Below are 18,546 nucleotides of genomic sequence, written 5' to 3'. Positions count from 1 at the left end.
ACGATCAATATTGAAAGTCATCTAGATCCTAGACCATATTTGGGATACCAATTTGAATCCAAGATGACATCATTAAGGGTAAATAATATTGTGTCTGTAGCAGACTACCTACTACGAGGGCGAGCGACGACCATGCGGCGAATACCCAAGCCAACCAGCGCGCGAATCCATTTCTCAGTGTGCAGAACCTACCGCGCACTTGGGGACAATCCGAGATTGGTTAATTTTTTCTTGATCGTAGGCAATTTGAGAACCACGCATGCGCATTTTTATGTGAATTTCGAATCCCGCGGAATCCCCTCGTGACAAAGTACTGAACCGTTTGTTTTAGTTCTAGAAAGTTTTCTAGTTTGGGGCGGGAATCGCTCGAGTTCAAGATATGACTTTTATACTCTATTACAAATTGGACATTTTAATTTATTTTGTGTTTAGACATGATTAGGTGGCATGACTCGACATGAACATTTTTGTTTAAGAAATTTTATATTATATTCTCCAGGAAGTAAGATTACTGTACAAGTAGGTAGGTACATGTAAAAACATGGGTTCTATGACAGCTCAGGAGAGTGGCAATTCAAGACACTTTATGAAAACTTTATTTTAATGCCATGAAAAAAGAAAAAAATACAGTGTGTGGCAAGCCTACGCACGACGGAAGTGAAACTTTTAGTATTCTTCTCTCTCTTTTCATTTCATTCTCTCTTTTTTCTCACTTCTATCACTTGACACTAAAACTCTGTTCCAAATCGAATAAACCACAATCAATTACGTATTTCACTCGTATTACACTCACCGCGCAGTACACGAAGCAAGCAGCTGATGCCTGGCGTGGCGTCGTTGGCTAGAGAGAGAGGAAAAGAGAGAAGAGAGAGAGAGAACGTTCGTCAGTGGCTCCCTCACCTCAGTAAGCGACTACGGTGAGAGAGCGACAGTGAACGGTGAGCGGTGGTGGGGGTCCCGTACCCTTTTGAAGAAGTAGGTAAAAAACCCTTTTTACCTACTTTTTTCACCAATTTTCAAAACCATGTTGAATTGCCACTCTCCTGAGTTGTCCGTTTTTTTTTAAACTTTCTTCACAACAATATTACACTACTACATGGTAATTTGAAAATTTACACTGTGACTTGCTTGACATTGTATTTAATTTAATTTAAAAAGCATGTTTCTATTCTTATTTTATTATATTTCCCGCACACAGGCAGTGTCTTAGTGGGTCCCTCTTACTTACTTTTGTTTCAATTACATTTCCCACATACAGGCAGTGCCTTAGTGGGTCCCTCTTACTTACCTTTGTTTCTATTACATTTCCCACACACAGGCAGTGCCTTAGTGGGTCCCTCTTACTTACATTTGTTTCTATTACATTTCCCAAATACAGGCAGTGCCTTAGTGGGTCCCTCTTACTTACCTTTGTTTCTATTACATTTCCCACACACAGGCAGTGCCTTAGTGGGTCCCTCTTACTTACATTTGTTTCTATTACATTTCCCACACACAGGCAGTGCCTTAGTGGGTCACTATTACTTACCTTTGTTTCTATTACATTTCCCACACACAGGCAGTGCCTTAGTGGGTCACTATTACTTACCTTTGTTTCTATTACATTTCCCACACACAGGCAGTGCCTTAGTGGGTCCCTCTTACTTACATTTGTTCCTATTACATTTCCCACACACAGGCAGTGCCTTAGTGGGTCACTATTACTTACCTTTGTTTCTATTACATTTCCCACACACAGGCAGTGCCTTAGTGGGTCCCTCTTACTTACATTTGTTCCTATTACATTTCCCACACACAGGCAGTGCCTTAGTGGGTCACTATTACTTACCTTTGTTTCTATTACATTTCCCACACACAGGCAGTGCCTTAGTGGGGCATTATGTAACATTACTGCCAATGGATTGGTGATGAAAAGATTATTATAATTAATTAATGATGGATCCAATGATTGTGACATTAATTGGTAATACCATTATAATAATCTACTCATCTCAACCACGCGCACTGACAACAATGTATGTAGGTAGCGATGAGATCTGAGAAGGAAGTTAAATAATAGAAGGTTTTAATTATCAACAGAAGCTAATTTATTAATATTACAATTATTAAATATTTGATCAATAAAAATGAACATGAGACTCTAATAATATCTTATCTCCGGGCGTGTCAAGAATGCACGTAAGATAAACGCCATCTTGATAAAATATGACTAATGAGCAGGTAACATTATCAATTTAAAACTTTAAGTATCTTGTAAAGATTGTCTGAGTGGGCGCCAGCATAGTATATAATTAACTATGCAAGAAGTTAAATCAGTAATCCATATTTGAATGTTAGGTTAAATATTTAAAATAAAAGTTAAAATAGAAAAGACCTTTCGTGGATTGCAATATAGTCCCTCATGTCCCAGTGTCGCACGAAACACACCGCAGTCTCCCGAGTCCAGCCAGCAACTGACCCAGACGAAGTACGCTCCGCACTGTGAACACGAAACAGTAGTGCCAACCGGAGAAAATTAACCAAATGAATATTCTAATCGGGTAGGAACTCGCCGCCCAGAAAAAGCACTAAGAAAGTTAAAAAAAAATTTTGATAAAATAATAGATATGTATAATGTAAATTTTGAAGTAACGGTGGTAGTGAAAAAAGAATGTTTGTCAAGTGGTCATTCATTCGGTTTTAATATTAATTCTTTTGTATTGCATATTATATATATATTTTTTCTTTTTAAATACATATTCCATGGTTTGCAATATGAATAATTAACGAATATTAAATATTTTAGTTTATTTATATAATTTTGGTGATCTGGTGAAGGAGGCACGGAATGAAAGACGTGTCGTGAAGGTCAGAGTGTTTATTTGATGAGTCAGGGCCGTGATGAGAGTGGGCGTAGGATAGATGTAGTATTCTCCGGATGCAGGCGGTGATGACAGGTCAAGCGCGGGTCTGTGAGTCGACGCCGGGCGCTGGTGACCGGACTCGTTGTATGTCAGGCACTGGCGATCTTGGCAATCAGTACTCCAGTGCTGACGGGAAGGCCGAAGGTACGGTGGACCTTTTAGGCGGTTGAACGGGAACTGAGTAGACCAGTGAGGATGCTGCGTGTCCTCGTGGTGGTCATGGTGAGTGGATGAAGCGCTGGTCAGAGACGCTGGAACCAGGGCGCTGTAATCCACGTAGCGTTGGCCAGGAACGGCGATCTGGGCCAAAACGCTATGATGATGTCCCGATGGAGTCCATGAGCAGAGCCGTGATGAATGTCCTTCGCGCAAGTGAGGTGCGCGGATTATCACTCGTTGAGCACCTTGTTAACTGATGGCAGATTGATGACTGACTTCTTCATGCTGTCGATTTTAAAAGGTGAAGAAGCTTCTGGAACAATTTGGTTGCTATGTAGAATTTTCCAAACAAATAAATAAAAGAACATCCAAGAAGTTTGTTTGGAACAATCGAGACTTCTAGAATTTCGTTCGAATGAAGTAGTTGCGTACCACTACATAATAAATCAGTCAATATGATTTAACCTTCAATTGCTCCTGCGACAAAATACCTCCATAGCGTACCGAGGGTAAAAATCCCACAAAATATTGTTTCAGATTACCAATTGGATACACCAGCGCTCAACGGATACAAATTTTTCTCCGATCGGATGCTAAAAATTTATTTATAATTTTCAAATATAAATTTATTACTAAAGTGCAGATCTGCACTTTAGTCATTTGAGAACTTAAGAACATAAATTTTTTTTTAATTTCATTTCAGTCATAAACAAATCTAAGTAGGTAAAGAGTATACCACAGTACCCAGGCTATGTGGACTGGGAAAGACCAATGTAAAAAAGAAGTAGCAACTAAAATTGGCCCTTGACCCTTTGCATTGCAGAGATTCGTGAGGTCAAGACTTTCAAAACATGTGTAGGAAAGTCAATTCCATTCTTCCTGATCGCAATATCACGCTGACTTACAGCACCCAATTTAGGTTATTCCTTACCGACCCACGAGGGAGCTGCCTTACAATAAATTTACTGAAACACCCTTCTTACGTGTTATCAGTTTGAATTGTAGGAAGCTTGCCAAAGAATAAATTGAAATAACTTCCACGTGAGATCATTGAACTAAATATTATTCTTTGAAATAAACTTATGACAGAGCAAAACAAAGAAGGATGTTTTATTAAGTAACTAACAATAGTAGACGGAGTTTTTTTTTGTTTTTGTTTAATTGAGATGCATACCCGAGTCCCACTCGGGTTTGTAGTTAATTCAGATGCACACGCGAGTTCCACTCGGGGTTTGTAGTTAATTAAAATGCACACCCAAGTCCTACTCGGGGTTTGTGGTTAATTCAGATGCAAACCCGAGTCCCATTCGGGGTTTGTAGTTAATTCAGATGCAAACCCGAGTCCCATTCGGGGTTTGTAGTTAATTCAGATGCACACCCGAGTTCCACTCGGGGTGTGGGGGCAATGGGTTAATTGATAAAACAGCATAATATTGTCATGGGGTAAGGAAAATACCAAATAATTTTTGAAAACTTTATTGAACATTCTATTTTCAGCGATTTTTTAATGATTGAAATCTAACATACAAACTAAGCAGCACTGGCTAGAAAAAGTACGATCACTCTTTGTAGGTGTAAAAATAACAAACCAAAAATCTGTGCTTTTTTAAAACTAAAAATACTTAATCTAGGATAACTGTATTACTTTTATTATGTATTTACATAGTGCCTCTTATCTGAACTTTAAACTTAAACAGTTAAAGTAACAGGTCAACGTTTTCTGCCAGAACTTGGACACAATCCCCCTCAATAATAAACGCATTTTAAATTTTTCTCAACTGATAAACAGCCATGTTTGTATCGTAAACGGTTGTTTATCAGTTGTATAAAATTTAAAACACATTTATTAGTGAGGCCCTATAAAGATAAAATAATAAAATTTATTTTCATTTAATATATGTATTATAATTAATTAAATGTAAATCTTTTTAGTTTTAATTTATTTGTCTCAGCGTTCAATAATTTGAAGGGCAAAAGTCATGCATACATATTAACTGTTGTCTCTCGTCGAGATCATAGGAAGACGAATATTATTTGAGATTGTTACTTTTCAATGCAACCAAAAAGAAAGTCACAGAAATGTATGTAATAAATACATAGTTGTACTGGTATCATTTAAATGCACTAACATTTAAAAAAATGTAAATAAAAGATTTGTAAATATATTAAAAGAAGAATTTCTATGTAATAAGTGGAATAAGATAATATTATGTATTGTATTGATTAGTAAATTGCACTCGTGTTATTTGGTTTTAAAAAAAGGTCTAAATATAAGTAAGTAGTACTTGTTTACATAATATTCAATCTAGGTACCTACTATTAAACAGGGAATATAAAAATTGTCTATGTTCTATTTTTACATAATATTATTTATCACTTATGGAAAATGTACCCGAGTCATTCCGTCGTTTCGTTCGAATCGCATTTCCCAGCAATAAAAATGAACGCTTTTCAAGGTAATTTTACTGGAAAATGTAGCTATTTAAGAAAGGAAAAACTAGTATTTGTCACATCAGACATTTTTTACTTATGACATACAGAATACATTACCTTGTCCATTCCCCGGGAAGGACCGATAAACTGATCGACAATTTAGAGCAGTTAAGTCAAATTACTGCATTAATTATGCCACCAATATGTTTAACTAACAATGCATATTTTTGGAATTTAATATATTTTTTAAGAAAATCTTCATTGCCTTCACAATTCAAATTTTGACTGAATTTGTCCGTGCGTTAGCGGTTTCGCTGCACCTCCGTTGCCAATCAGTGTATCACTATATCTAGACAGGGGGGGGACGGCCATCGCTGAAGAAGGAAATTTCTGCAATCTCCGTGCACGGTAATGACTTACACGGTAACCGGCCAGACAGCATTACCTTCAGCGTTTTTTAAAGTAAGTACATGATCGATTTATATCTGTTCTGATATAAATCATTTAGCTGTATTTAGTCAGACTATTTTTGATAGAATTTTATAGATTTGGAATGTCACTATTATGCGAGTAATTGAAGAAAGATTGTCAGAATATAATTACCCTCCTCTTCTTTACCTTCCGTACCCTATAAATTTTCGCCGGATGGTAATGAAGAGGTTTGGAGGATAATGAAATTTTTGCATCTGGGACCATCTGTGGAGGTTAATAATGCCTCACATTATTAATGAAAAGCAATTTCTTTCTTTCTGGCATCCAAAATTCATGAGTTGTCAAACAAAAGCGGATAATTTCGATATGGTGAAAATATATTTTTTGGTATAGAAAACCGAAAACTTGGAAAAAATCTATCTAAACTTCCTAGATACCCTGCAAATCTTTATTTGAAAAACGATTTTTTTTATTAAAAGGGAATGTTTTTTCAATTTTCATAACTGACAAATTTTAATACAATCTTTTCCAATTAAAGCCAGTTTGAAAAAAAAATCTTCTATCAAGAGTCGAGCGTAATGTTCTTGATCAAAAAACGATATATCTAATTTTAATTATTTAATGTAAACAATTAGAGAATGTAAATATATAAAATATGTACTAAAATTTGGTAGCAAGAATTTTTGGACTCTCCTGTAAATTTATCAAAATTATCTACTATTGTTCTTCCAATCCGGAACTATTCTATAGCATTACAGTACAGTCTTCAAAAAGAGGAAGAAAGAAAAGGTACACTCTGATTGAAGATGTGAGCGCAAGAGCCAAGAGAGAGCAAATACGAAAATAGCCAAAGAACTCTCTAAACTGTAAGCAGAGAAAAATATAGTAGAAAATAGCAACTACGATGAGGGCATACCCGATACATAATGGGTTTTCCTTCCTTTTACATTAATAATCTGTTCACCACGTCAAGTCAAACGACACTGATTTGTAAGGATCTTGTACGTTTCACCAGCCTCCAGATTTCATAGCCATCCAAATGTATAAATTACCTTCTATCAATTTTCTTCATATCCAAAGGTTGTACAAAGGTGCCCTTTTCACGTTACAACATCTGATAGATACAGGAACACATTTATATAAAAATATATCATAGAAAAGCAAAACATGTAAATTTGAACAAAACGACGGAATGACTCACCCACTATGATAATAATACTATTTCTCGAATTGGCAACACTATCTTTATTAAAATTTTAACTAATATGTTAAAAAACTAAAATTACAATATATTTTCTAACTCATAATAATAGTGTATAGTTTTTCAAAAGTTTTTTATAGAAGAGATCTGATATTAATGAACGTACCTATTAATATTTTGTACAGAAAATTACTAATTTATAATATTTTTGTTATTAACTACATGTTAAGCTATGAATTAAACATTTGTGATACTATTGTTTTATTATCAAATAGAAAACGTGAAAACTTTGTAAAATCACAATATGTGGGTCGGATTCTACCAACATTTAATTAGTCTACCAAAGAACCTGTAAAAGGGCATGCAATTATTCAGAAGAATTCAATAAAAAAATGAATATATTGTTTCTTATACAATACATATTGGATAATTATGAACAAGGAGAGAGAGTCAGTCACACAATATATTGTTTAGTATACAATACATATTGAAGAATTCTCCCAGTGGCACAATATTGTCCATGAGGCATGTAAATCACTAAAAATACATGGAATATGTGAGGTACCTTTAATACATAATGTTTGTCAATTCTTAATAATATAACAGAAGAAACAAGTCAGACCGATCAGTCTGGTTTATCAGAAATTTAAAGAAAACTTAAATAGTCTGTGTAATATAAATTATATAGAACTTATAAATTATTAAATAACAAAATAATATAAACATATTTATATTCTGTAATATCACATTGTAAGCTTATTTATTTGTGAATGTTTGTTTACATAGAATATTAAAACTCTATTAGGAAAATAAAAGGTTTTCAGAGAAAGATTATATGTAGTTTGAAAGTTCTTACACAAACTCACCTCATCATGATAATTGTACAACTGACTCAGAAGAATACCCAGAAAATTAGATTTACCAAAATTTCAATCCAATCATTAATAAAGCTCCCAGGAAGTGCGGATTATTGACAATATGGGTTAAAGGTAGTGAACTTATGGGTCAATTTACAATATATAGTAGAATCCATTAGTAAATCTCCTATATACAGGGTGTATCGGCACTAACCCGACAAACTTTAACCAGCTATTCCTTAGCACATTTGGAGTAAAAAATGTTATGTGCACTTTGCTGTCCGGTAACGTTTTTTTTTAATAAAAAATTAATTAAACATATTTTCACCACATGTCACCACTGTTTTATCCTTTGTCAAAATTTGAAAGCAACATCGCAACTCTCGCGTGTTGCTGCGAACGAAGCCCGTATTACATAATCCAGTACCAGAAAAGAAATATTTTATTTAACAATAATGATTATTCACATTTTTCGTATGCGAATCACTGATTGTCTTCTTGTATTGTACACATCAGTTTTATTTTTGTATCTAAATTGTTTCACCTCTGGAATGCTTTGGTTTCACCTCTTACGCGTTTCACGTATTAAATAGTCTAATTTTGAAACTAAGAAACTAATTAGTAGATTTCCTGAATTTATAATCGAAGTCCAATAATTCTGAGCACTTTTAAAAACAATTTTCCTCACTTAGGTACTTATCAATAATAATAATTGGATTATTTGAACAGCGCCGTTGTTTTTTAAATCACCGTAAGTGCTCTGTCAAAATGTTACTTGCTAGGCTATCCTACAACGTATATTTTTTAATAAATTTAGTTATTTACAACTTCGCGGAATGTGATTTATGAATATTATTGCTTATGTTAAAAGCCTTCCAGAATTACCGGAATATAACGAGCAGCTTGACACACTTAAGTTTATTTCCACTAATTTGAAGGTACAAAGAATGTATAGTTTTAAAAACAATCCCGATGAATCAAAAAACGGTTCATATAAAACTGCTGCGCAACACACTGAGACAAAGGAAAGCACTCACACAAACGTCATGACTGCATTGGATTGACCACCTGCAAATGAATGCTGCCAGATTGCTAATTTATTTAAACAATAATTATTAAATTTTATTTAAAATATCGCAATTTTTTTAAAAAATCGACAATAAATTACAACTATAATTTAAAAAAAATATTCTTAACCCCACGCTTTTTCGTAATTGATTAATTAATTCAGAATTTAAACGTTGCTTGAAATGACTAGCCGTATTTGGTGACCAGATCTGAATATCCAGGTTCAGAATTTAAACGTTGCTTGAAATGACTAGCCGTATTTGGTGACCAGATCTGAATATCCAGGTTTAGAATTTAAACGTTGCTTGAAATGACTAGCCGTATTTGGTGACCAGATCTGAATATCCAGGTTCAGAATTTAAACGTTGCTTGAAATGACTAGCCGTATTTGGTGACCAGATCTGAATATCCAGGTTTAGAATTTAAACGTTGCTTGAAATGACTAGCCGTATTTGGTGACCAGATCTGAATATCCAGGTTCAGAATTTAAACGTTGCTTGAAATGACTAGCCGTATTTGGTGACCAGATCTGAATATCCAGGTTTAGAATTTAAACGTTACTTGAAATGACTAGCCGTATTTGGTGACCAGATCTGAATATCCAGGTTCAGAATTTAAACGTTGCTTGAAATGACTAGCCGTATTTGGTGACCAGATCTGAATATCCAGGTTTAGAATTTAAACGTTGCTTGAAATGACTAGCCGTATTTGGTGACCAGATCTGAATATCCAGGTACTTCCTCACCTTCCACTCCTTCCCTTAGCCATAAAACTTACCCCAATTCAACATAAAAATTGTTTAAATTATCGGATGTAATGAAATGCATAATAATTAGACCCCAAAATACTTAATTATTCAGGGAAATAAACCCCTGAGTCATCAGTTGGAAATACCAACGACATTAAGTGAAATTAACAATGCAATAATCCTATTATTGCATTGTTTAAAATTTCACTTAATTATTAGCATTAGCAAATAATATTGGGATTAGCAAATAATAATTTACGACAATTTACTCGGAAATCAATAAAGCCAGAATAATAAAAAAAGAAAGTTATCACTTACGTCGTCTGTAAGTGGCTTTACCAAAGTTTGATAATGCCGTCAGAAGGTGAAACAGCTGTCACGCGTAATAATAATTACAACTAGCAGAACTTGTTTATAAACACACTGTTTTTATAAATTTTTTAATAAGACTGTTAAAATAAAAAAAATCTCTAAATTGAAATGGAGTTCTACAAACTAAACTTAAAATCAAATAAATTTATTGCGAAGGTTCAAAGTACTGTACTGTAATATTATATTAAATAATTTTTACGTGTTTAATTATTGTTTAAAGTCAGATTAAAGCGATTAAAAAACCCACCTGGCAATTCTTATTCGAGTTTCGTTGTTTTTACGTATTGGCGCGCTTACAAGCATCAGTCGTCTCATTTTTAACCATTAATATTTAGTGTGTAGGAAAGAGAGAAGACGCTTTTCGACACACTTGTCGAAAAACTTGTTGAATGCCGACGGGCATACTCTTCTACAGATTTTATTAAATATTGATATGTAGGTAATATTGATGTGTAAATGAATGACATTGTGAGAATTTTACCAATAAATAATAAATGAAAATGCGGACATGTAGTTTATGTTAATTTTTTTATTGGAGCATTTGTTCGAAGTGACTACCATTATTTTCGATGCAAGCGTGTAGTCTTGTTATATTTTGATTATTTAAGTTTGCAGGATTTGCTTTAATTTCTGCAGCGGCTTCCATCACTCGTTCGAGCAGTTGCTCTCTTGAGGCTATTGGCTTAGCATACACTTTTTCCTTGAGAGCCCCCCACAGGTAGTAATCCAGGGGGGTCAGGTCGGGTGATCTTGGTGGCCAAGCAATGGCCGGACTTCCACGGCCTATCCAACGACCAGGAAACTCGACATCCAAGTAGTTCCGCACGGCAATCGAATAGTGTGGTGGGGCTCCATCGTGCTGGAACCACATTCTCCGTAGTAATTCGAGGTTCACATCTTCCAGAATCTCGCCCAGTTGCACTTGTAAGAACTCCAAATACATCGGTCCATTTAGTCTGGGAGGCAACTCGATTGGACCGAGTATTTGATTTCCCAGGATTCCTGCCCACATGTTGATGGAAAATCTGTCCTGGCTCGACGACTCCCGAACAAGCTTGGGGTTTTGTTCAGCCCAATGGTGCAAGTTGTGCACATTTAGCACTCCTGTTTTAGTGAACTGTGCTTCGTCGGTAAACAATATGTTTTTCATGAAGTCTGCATCTCTTATGACATTATGCAGCATTCTTCTGCAGTACACGACTCTGGAAAAGTGGTCATTCTCCATGAGGCCTTGGCAGCGCCTATAGTGAAAAGGTTTGAGCCCGTGCTTCTTCAGAACTCTCCATACCGCCATGTGTTCCCTGTGTCCTATCATCAGAGCGACCCGACGCACGGACAGCGTGGGGTCTTCGGTAATTAAGTTCAGGATTCTCTCCTCAACTGCCACAGGAACGATGTTGTGTCCTCCGCCGGCGCCTTCAATCCGTCCGATGCCACAGTCACGCAATTGTTGATACATCTGAAACAAAACAACAAATAACAACTGCTTTTATTATTCAGCTCAGTAATAATGTCAAATAAACAATCGCGGGCTTTTTCACTCATTTTATTTTTAAAGAACACTTATTTTAGGCACATATCAGAAAACTTACGTTTTCTCTTCATTTATTTCATTTTTTTATAGTAAAATGTATAACAAAGTGTTTTAAATTATAATTTTCTTAACTAGGTACGGTTGATATCTTGGATTCACAGGGGTGAAATTGAATTCAAGTAATTTAAATAATCCCATGGTGAGAAAGGGAGTGAATTCAATTGCAGTGAATGATGCATTTATTAGAGATTAAAATTAATTAACTTTTTAAAACGCCGTTTAGTGACCACTGAACACAAATCACCTAAAGTACAATTTACATTTTTAAAGTTGGTGGCCCCTTGTTATGTTTTTAATGTTCCCAGTTTAAATTTCAAAAGCGCTTTTTGGCATTATCAATGAATGTAAATAGTTTCAATAAACAATTGATAGGGTACAAACCTGGACAAAGGTAGCATGGTGTGGGACGCGTCTTCCAGGAAACCTCATGCGATACTCCCTTACGGCTGCTCGTGAATTTCCATTGCAAAATCCATAAACAAAAACAATATCTGCTTGCTCGGCAGGTGGATAATTGAGGGGCATATTTCAACAGTAAAAACTTAGATAACAAAACAAAAACGAAACTAGAAACTTGATGACATGCGAACTCCCAAAACAGCACTGACCACTGATACGAGACGGGGTGGCGGGAACCACACGGGACTTGAGACAGAATATGTGTGAAAGAGATGACAGTAGCGCGGCGTTGCCAATTATTTTACCCCTATACTGTGGGCAGTAGCGGAGTGTGGAAATTTTATTTATTTTTTGTTTTTAAAAGAAAAAAAATGTTACCGGACAGCAAAGTGTACATAACATTTTTTACTCCAAATGTGCTAAGGAATAGCTGGTTAAAGTTTGTCGGGTTAGTGCCGATACACCCTGTATATATTATTATATCTTCCAAACAACCAATTAATACTATTTTCAATTCAATCACCCGGAGTCTTATGTTAAGGCAAATTTGTTACCATGCCTAAAGTAGTGATTTTTTTTTAAAAAATGGACAAAAAAAAATGCCAGAAAAAAATATTTTTGGAAGCTTACCTACTTCATAACATAAATTAAATCTGATATACTAATGTTGAGTTCTTGCATCTCAAATTAGTATTGAAAATAAATAGTAAATTTACAATAAATAAACTCACCTTTAGTACGCGGAGTAAACAATATTATGTATTGCAATATGAAAACATTTTTAATTAATAATTAAAACACTTTGTTCCCTATTTAATTTACTTAATTTAATTATTAATAATTATATTTATTAATAATTATTATGTAATATCAATCATTTTCCAAATAAATTATAACACTGGGACTTCCTCTCATGGTGGGTGAAATAATGTATTTACTGTTTAATTTTTTTTAATAAAATAAAAAAAAATCATATTTTTTCAGTAAAATCTGTCTCTTGACATCAGACTTTAAAAACAGAGAAATCAAAGTGTTTTAATTATACAAATATTTACAAAAAAAATATACTAAGTATTAAATAAATTTATTTTAATATGCATATTGTGTATTTATTTTTGACCTGGTGAAAATCTCTTTCTTCTCCGGAAAGTGGTTAATAATTCCTTATCCTGCTTCTGCAGGTCATCAGTTTTAATAATAGAGGGGTTTTTGTCTCCAGTCATGGAAGAATTGCCCCTCCACTGCATGAAACCAGGAATGTTTGCAAATTGGTTCTTACCCACCAGCTGGCGGCCGCGTCTTGAACTACCTTTGACCATTTTATAAAAAAAAGAAAAATCATTTTCCACACTAGCGACACTGCGCTTTGAAACGGAATGATTTGAAATATTCTCAGTATTACCAGTTGTTAAATTATTAACATTTATGAGAGAATCAAGCTTGTATTCTTTGGTCGGTATCCTTTGCATTCTGCGCCATTTGGAATTGGGTATGGCCGGGTTGGTAGAGAAGACGCTGTTAGAATGGAGGAGGCTTGCATTTTCCATAGATCTTTTCTCTGCTATTCCGTTGTTGAGTTTACTCGGGAAAATGTCTTTTGTGTCTTTCTTGGCTCCTTTGTGAGGTTTTGTCTCAAACGGAAATCCTTCACTCTGAAAAGAAAGGAAATATTGACTTCCGGAAGTTGTCGAGTTTGGGGTTTGTAAAAGGACGTTTGGAGGAGGCAGGTTCTTTAAGGAATCAATGGGAAAAGAAGTAAATAAGGAGTATTCTCACCATAAGATAATGAGGAAGGGAGTCTGCCTTCAGCCGGAGCAGGGTGGTGTCCAGGACTGCGCAGTCCACCTGCAGGAGAGTCACGTATTCCTCCGACATTGATTCTAAAGGAAAGATCAAATATCAAATTTTCTCTTAAAACAAAGTTTTCTCTTAAAACAAAGTTTTCTCTGAAATCGTAAAATTTGTAAGTAAGTACTTAAATACTTACCTACTTAATTGTAAACCATAAATATTATATTTTATATAACATTTGTTTGACGTTCAAAAAAGGCGACATTTCAATGACAATTCTTTTTTCAAACATTCTTTAGGCGGGTAGGTATGTCGTACTATAAAATAAAGAAGAAAACTAGAATTGCTTCCATACGAATTTGAATGGAAAAAACATTCCATTTAGCCCAATAACCCAGCACTCTGTCTCACTCGTAGATTTCCATACCATTTGAATTTCGTAAACACAGTTTCATAGTTGAAATTTAAGGCTCGGTTAGGGAAATATTTCGATCACGAAACACGCCCACACAACATTTCTTGTGTTTTTCTTTATTCCATGGTAGGTTTAATATTGAAAAATTATTGCGAATAAGAAAGTTCAAATTAACATTTCACATTTGAAAAAAGAATATTTACTGAACCGTAGTCAAAGTTGATGCAGCAAATATTCTAAAACGGAAATAGAACATACAAACAAACTTACAGACAGAAGAAATGCCAAATAGTAGAATTAAAATATGATTTAATTAATAATTAAATCATTACATTAGTAAGTATTCAGACATTGTGCCATCTCCATGTGCCGTGACTCACCGTTGTAGTGCGGATGTGGCAGCAGCAGGGCCACCTTGGGCGGGTGCGTGAGGTTGTTGGTGACGGGGGGCAGCAGCAGCCGACTGCCGCCTAGCGCCACCAGGTAGTACGTGTCGGGACGGCGCACCGAGGGCTGCAGGGCCGCATGCTGTCTCTGCTGCTCCAAAAACTTGGGACCTTCTGGAATTAATTAATTAATTAATCAAGTGACTCAAGATAATTTAATAGTGGCAGAAATTAAAGCTAAGGTATTTTTTCTCATTGCTGTGGATAATGACTCCCACTCCAATTTCCCTGTTGGAGTGCGAATGGGTTCCAACTGCTCCCAACCGTATGGAGCTATGGAGACCATGGTATCCCCAGTCGGGGTATGTTATGAGACTGAAGCTAGTGGGGAGGGGAAGGAGATGGGTAGAGGAATGTGGGTAAGTGTTGTATTTAGATAAAGCCATTTCAAGCAAGTTTTTAATTCTGAATGGTGGTCACCAGAGCGACACTGGAAGTATCTTTCACTCTGGAACGTGCAGCAAATATACCATACATGGTGTCCGGGGTAAAGTGCACAAAAAAGTGATTTTACATGATGGTAGAAGTAAAAAATATAAATAACTTTTTAGAAATTACATTGTTTTTTTTTTCCAATACAAATATATTTTTCCCTAGAAGATTATTATTTTTTCCATACAAACAATTCAATTTTTGTACTTGAAAACTACCTTAAAACGTTGAAATTTCTAAAAAGTTATTTATCTTTTTCATCATGTAGATGTTGAATCACCTTCCGCAGTTTGTACGCTTTACACCGGACACCCTGCATATTATTTCAAATTAACAAATTTTGAAGTAACACAAATTAATCAAATGAAATTTTCTTGAGCATGCCAGGATTTGGAGACCATGGAGGCTGTCCTCGCGGTCCTGCACGGCGTAGAGAGCCAAGGACACCGAAGTTCCAGATGTAGGTGATTCTCCTGCCAAACACTTTGTCAGTGACCGTCAGTTTCTACGGGTTTGTGTTCTCATCCAAAGCATCTTAGGATATGCTATGGGCAAATGGTTGATTTGTCAAGTAGCAAAAATGAAAGCTATAAATGAATGTATATTTAATTACCGTGTGACGTGGTGGCCTCCTTTTCCGATTGGACGGCTGGTACTAGAGGATCTTGTGGACTTTGTAATTTTTTTATCGGCTTCTCGGTTACATTCTCCGGTTCTGTAAATAATACATAATATTTTACATAAAATTTTAGAAAACACAAAGGTTTGTCCTGAGACATGTCTAAGCGTCACGAGAAGTGGGCAGGGAGGATGGAATGCCACACAACTGCGTGTGTACCTGTGTGATCTGTAGGACCAGCGGGCAGCGGAAGTCCCTGCAGCGACAAGTTGGCGTAGGCCGCCTCCCCGTTGAGCCAGCGCTGCAGCTCTCCGGCTAGGCGAGCACTCTCGCTGCTGTTCACCGCGCTCACCGGCGGACACACCGGATGGGTGGCGTTGCCGGAGTATTCGCCACCTGCCAAAATATATATGGTGAAACCAGCCAGGGGTGGTGGAAATAGTACTATAGAGAGTTGGAGTCTTAACCTTTCAGACGTGAATTAAAACTGCCAGTGGTAATAAACATTTGATGAAAGTTAAGACTTATCTACTAATATTATCTAATAATATTAGACTGTCTACTAATATTATTGTTTTTTTGAACGAAAATGTAAAAATTATATTTGAATAATGAAGATTTATCAGCACCGAATTGAACTGAACATGCCCTACGTTATTATATTACCATAAAACGCTTATCAAACTACTTTGTATAACTTTCCATTTATCTTCTTTTTGTTTTTAAGAAAGACAAACATTCCCAGGTTACGAATAACCTGACAATATTTGAAAATCTCCAAAACGCATGAAAATAAAATCGCATGATTGGTTTCGCGTTTTTTCTATACAGTAGAACCCCGTTAATTCGAACCCCGATAATTCGAAAAAACGCGTAATTCGAAATTTTCGCAAAAAAAATTTCCGCTGAAAAATTTTTTCATACAAAATTTTTTTTAATTCGAAATTCGTTAATTCGTAATTCGAAATTTATTTTTGTCCGCGCACGAAAATTTGTTCGTGTAATTCGAAAAAATTTGATTTTTGCGAAAATAAATCATAATATTTCGTAAATCTGAATCTAAAAGTCAGCCGTGGCGGTAAAACGCCGAAAAATGTATTTTTACGTGGTTATACATCGTCCTAATTAGTATTATTATTTTGTAAATCTGAATCGATTTACACTGGAATGTCATATTTTTTCAAATTTATTTCGAATATCCGAGTTTAAAGGGCCGAGAAAATACATTTTACGCGGATATATGTCGTAGTTTTACGAGTTTACGCCAAATATCTGAATTTAAAGGGTCGGCCGCGTAATTTCGATTTACACGTAAATATATCGTATTTCATCACCGCGACGGAAATCGGACGCGAAATTTCAATTTACGCGGAAATATATCGTATTTTTACTAACTTTACTTCGAATATCCGAGTTGAAAAAATACGGCGCGACGGAAATCGGCCGAAAAATTTCGATCCATGCCGAAATATGACATATTTTTACGAATTTACTTCAAATAGCTGAACTTAAAAGGCCGGCCGCGACGAAAAACTGCCGACAAAATTCGATTTACGCGGAAATATATCATATTTTTACGAATTTATTTCGAATATCTGAATTTGAAGAGCCGGCCGCGACGGAATACGGCCGCGAATTCTCGTTTTACGCGGAAATATATCGTATTTTTACGAATTCAAATTCAGATATTTGAAATAAAGGGCCGGCCGCGACAGAAAATTACCGCGAAATCTCGATTTACGCGGAAATATATCGTATTTTTACGAATATCTCAATTTAAAGGGTAGGCCACGCCCGAAATCGGCAGCGAAATCTCGATTTACGCGTAAATATATAGCATTTTTATGAATTTATTTCGAATATCTGAATTTGAAGAGCCGGCCGCGACAGAATACGGCCGCGAATCCTCGTTTTACGCGGAAATATATCGTATTTTTACGAATTCAAATTCAGATATTTGAAATAAAGGGCCGGCCGCGACGAAAAATTACCGCGAAATCTCGATTTACGCGGAAATATATCGTATTTTTACGAATATCTCAATTTAAAGGGTAGGCCGCGACCGAAATCCGCATCAAAATCTCGATTTACGCGTAAATATATAGCATTTTTACGAATTTATTGCGAATATCTGAATTTAAAGGGCCGGCCGCTACGGTAATCGACCGCGAAAATAAAGAAATAATTGGTATTAATACGAATTTACAACTAAAATACCACCCGGATTTGTAGAGGCGGCCGAGAAAATTGATTTTCGGCGTATTTTTTTTTTTTTTTTTTTTTCATAAAATTTCGAATTACGTGGGAATTCGTTAATTCGAAATTTGATTTTTGATGTCCGCTGGATTTCGAATTAACGAGGTTCTACTGTAATATAAAATAGTTTTTTCTATAATGTGAAATTATAAACATGGCTACCACCTGTACGAATGGCTAGAATCCAATGATAAAAATAGTGCGTTAAGACAGTATTGCCATCAATTTGAAAATGAAAACAGCCAATTTTGATTTATTCTACTAGATATGGAGGAATAAATTCTGAAAAACATGTGTAGCGGTAGCTACTAGAAGGTTCAGGAACATTGATACATGCAACCCTGCTTCGTATTAGAACCTACTAGTGAAACATTGAATGTACGACAAATCTACCTACTTGCGATTTGCTGGTGTGTTCTCA

General features: G+C 35.6%; 1 protein-coding gene across 3 annotated transcripts in view; it reads right to left on the bottom strand.

Annotated features, from left to right (window-relative positions):
* Positions 1-2,087: 2,087 nt before the first annotated feature.
* Positions 2,088-18,546, bottom strand: part of Atf6 (bZIP_ATF6 domain-containing protein ATf6) — a 38,732-nt gene continuing 22,273 nt past the window's right edge. Inside the window, exons 13-17 of one of the 3 annotated variants that reach the window (XM_089642935.1) lie at positions 16,089-16,265; positions 15,864-15,965; positions 14,753-14,932; positions 13,943-14,046; positions 12,641-13,818 (exon numbers count right to left, since the gene is read on the bottom strand). In XM_089642935.1, coding sequence (XP_089499061.1) covers positions 13,276-13,818; positions 13,943-14,046; positions 14,753-14,932; positions 15,864-15,965; positions 16,089-16,265 — 1,106 coding nt within the window. In that variant the 3' untranslated portion in view covers positions 12,641-13,275. Of the gene's footprint in view, positions 2,480-12,640; positions 13,819-13,942; positions 14,047-14,752; positions 14,933-15,863; positions 15,966-16,088; positions 16,266-18,546 lie in introns of those variants that run through there. The other 2 variants (XM_089642936.1, XM_089642937.1) reach the window with 2 other exon arrangements.

The sequence above is a fragment of the Hesperophylax consimilis genome, chromosome 19 (genome assembly GCF_061612785.1).
Source record: "Hesperophylax consimilis isolate HC1 chromosome 19, BYU_Hcon_1.0, whole genome shotgun sequence".
NCBI classification, from domain to species: Eukaryota; Metazoa; Arthropoda; class Insecta; order Trichoptera; family Limnephilidae; genus Hesperophylax; species Hesperophylax consimilis.
This window is presented reverse-complemented; position numbering and strand designations above follow the sequence as displayed.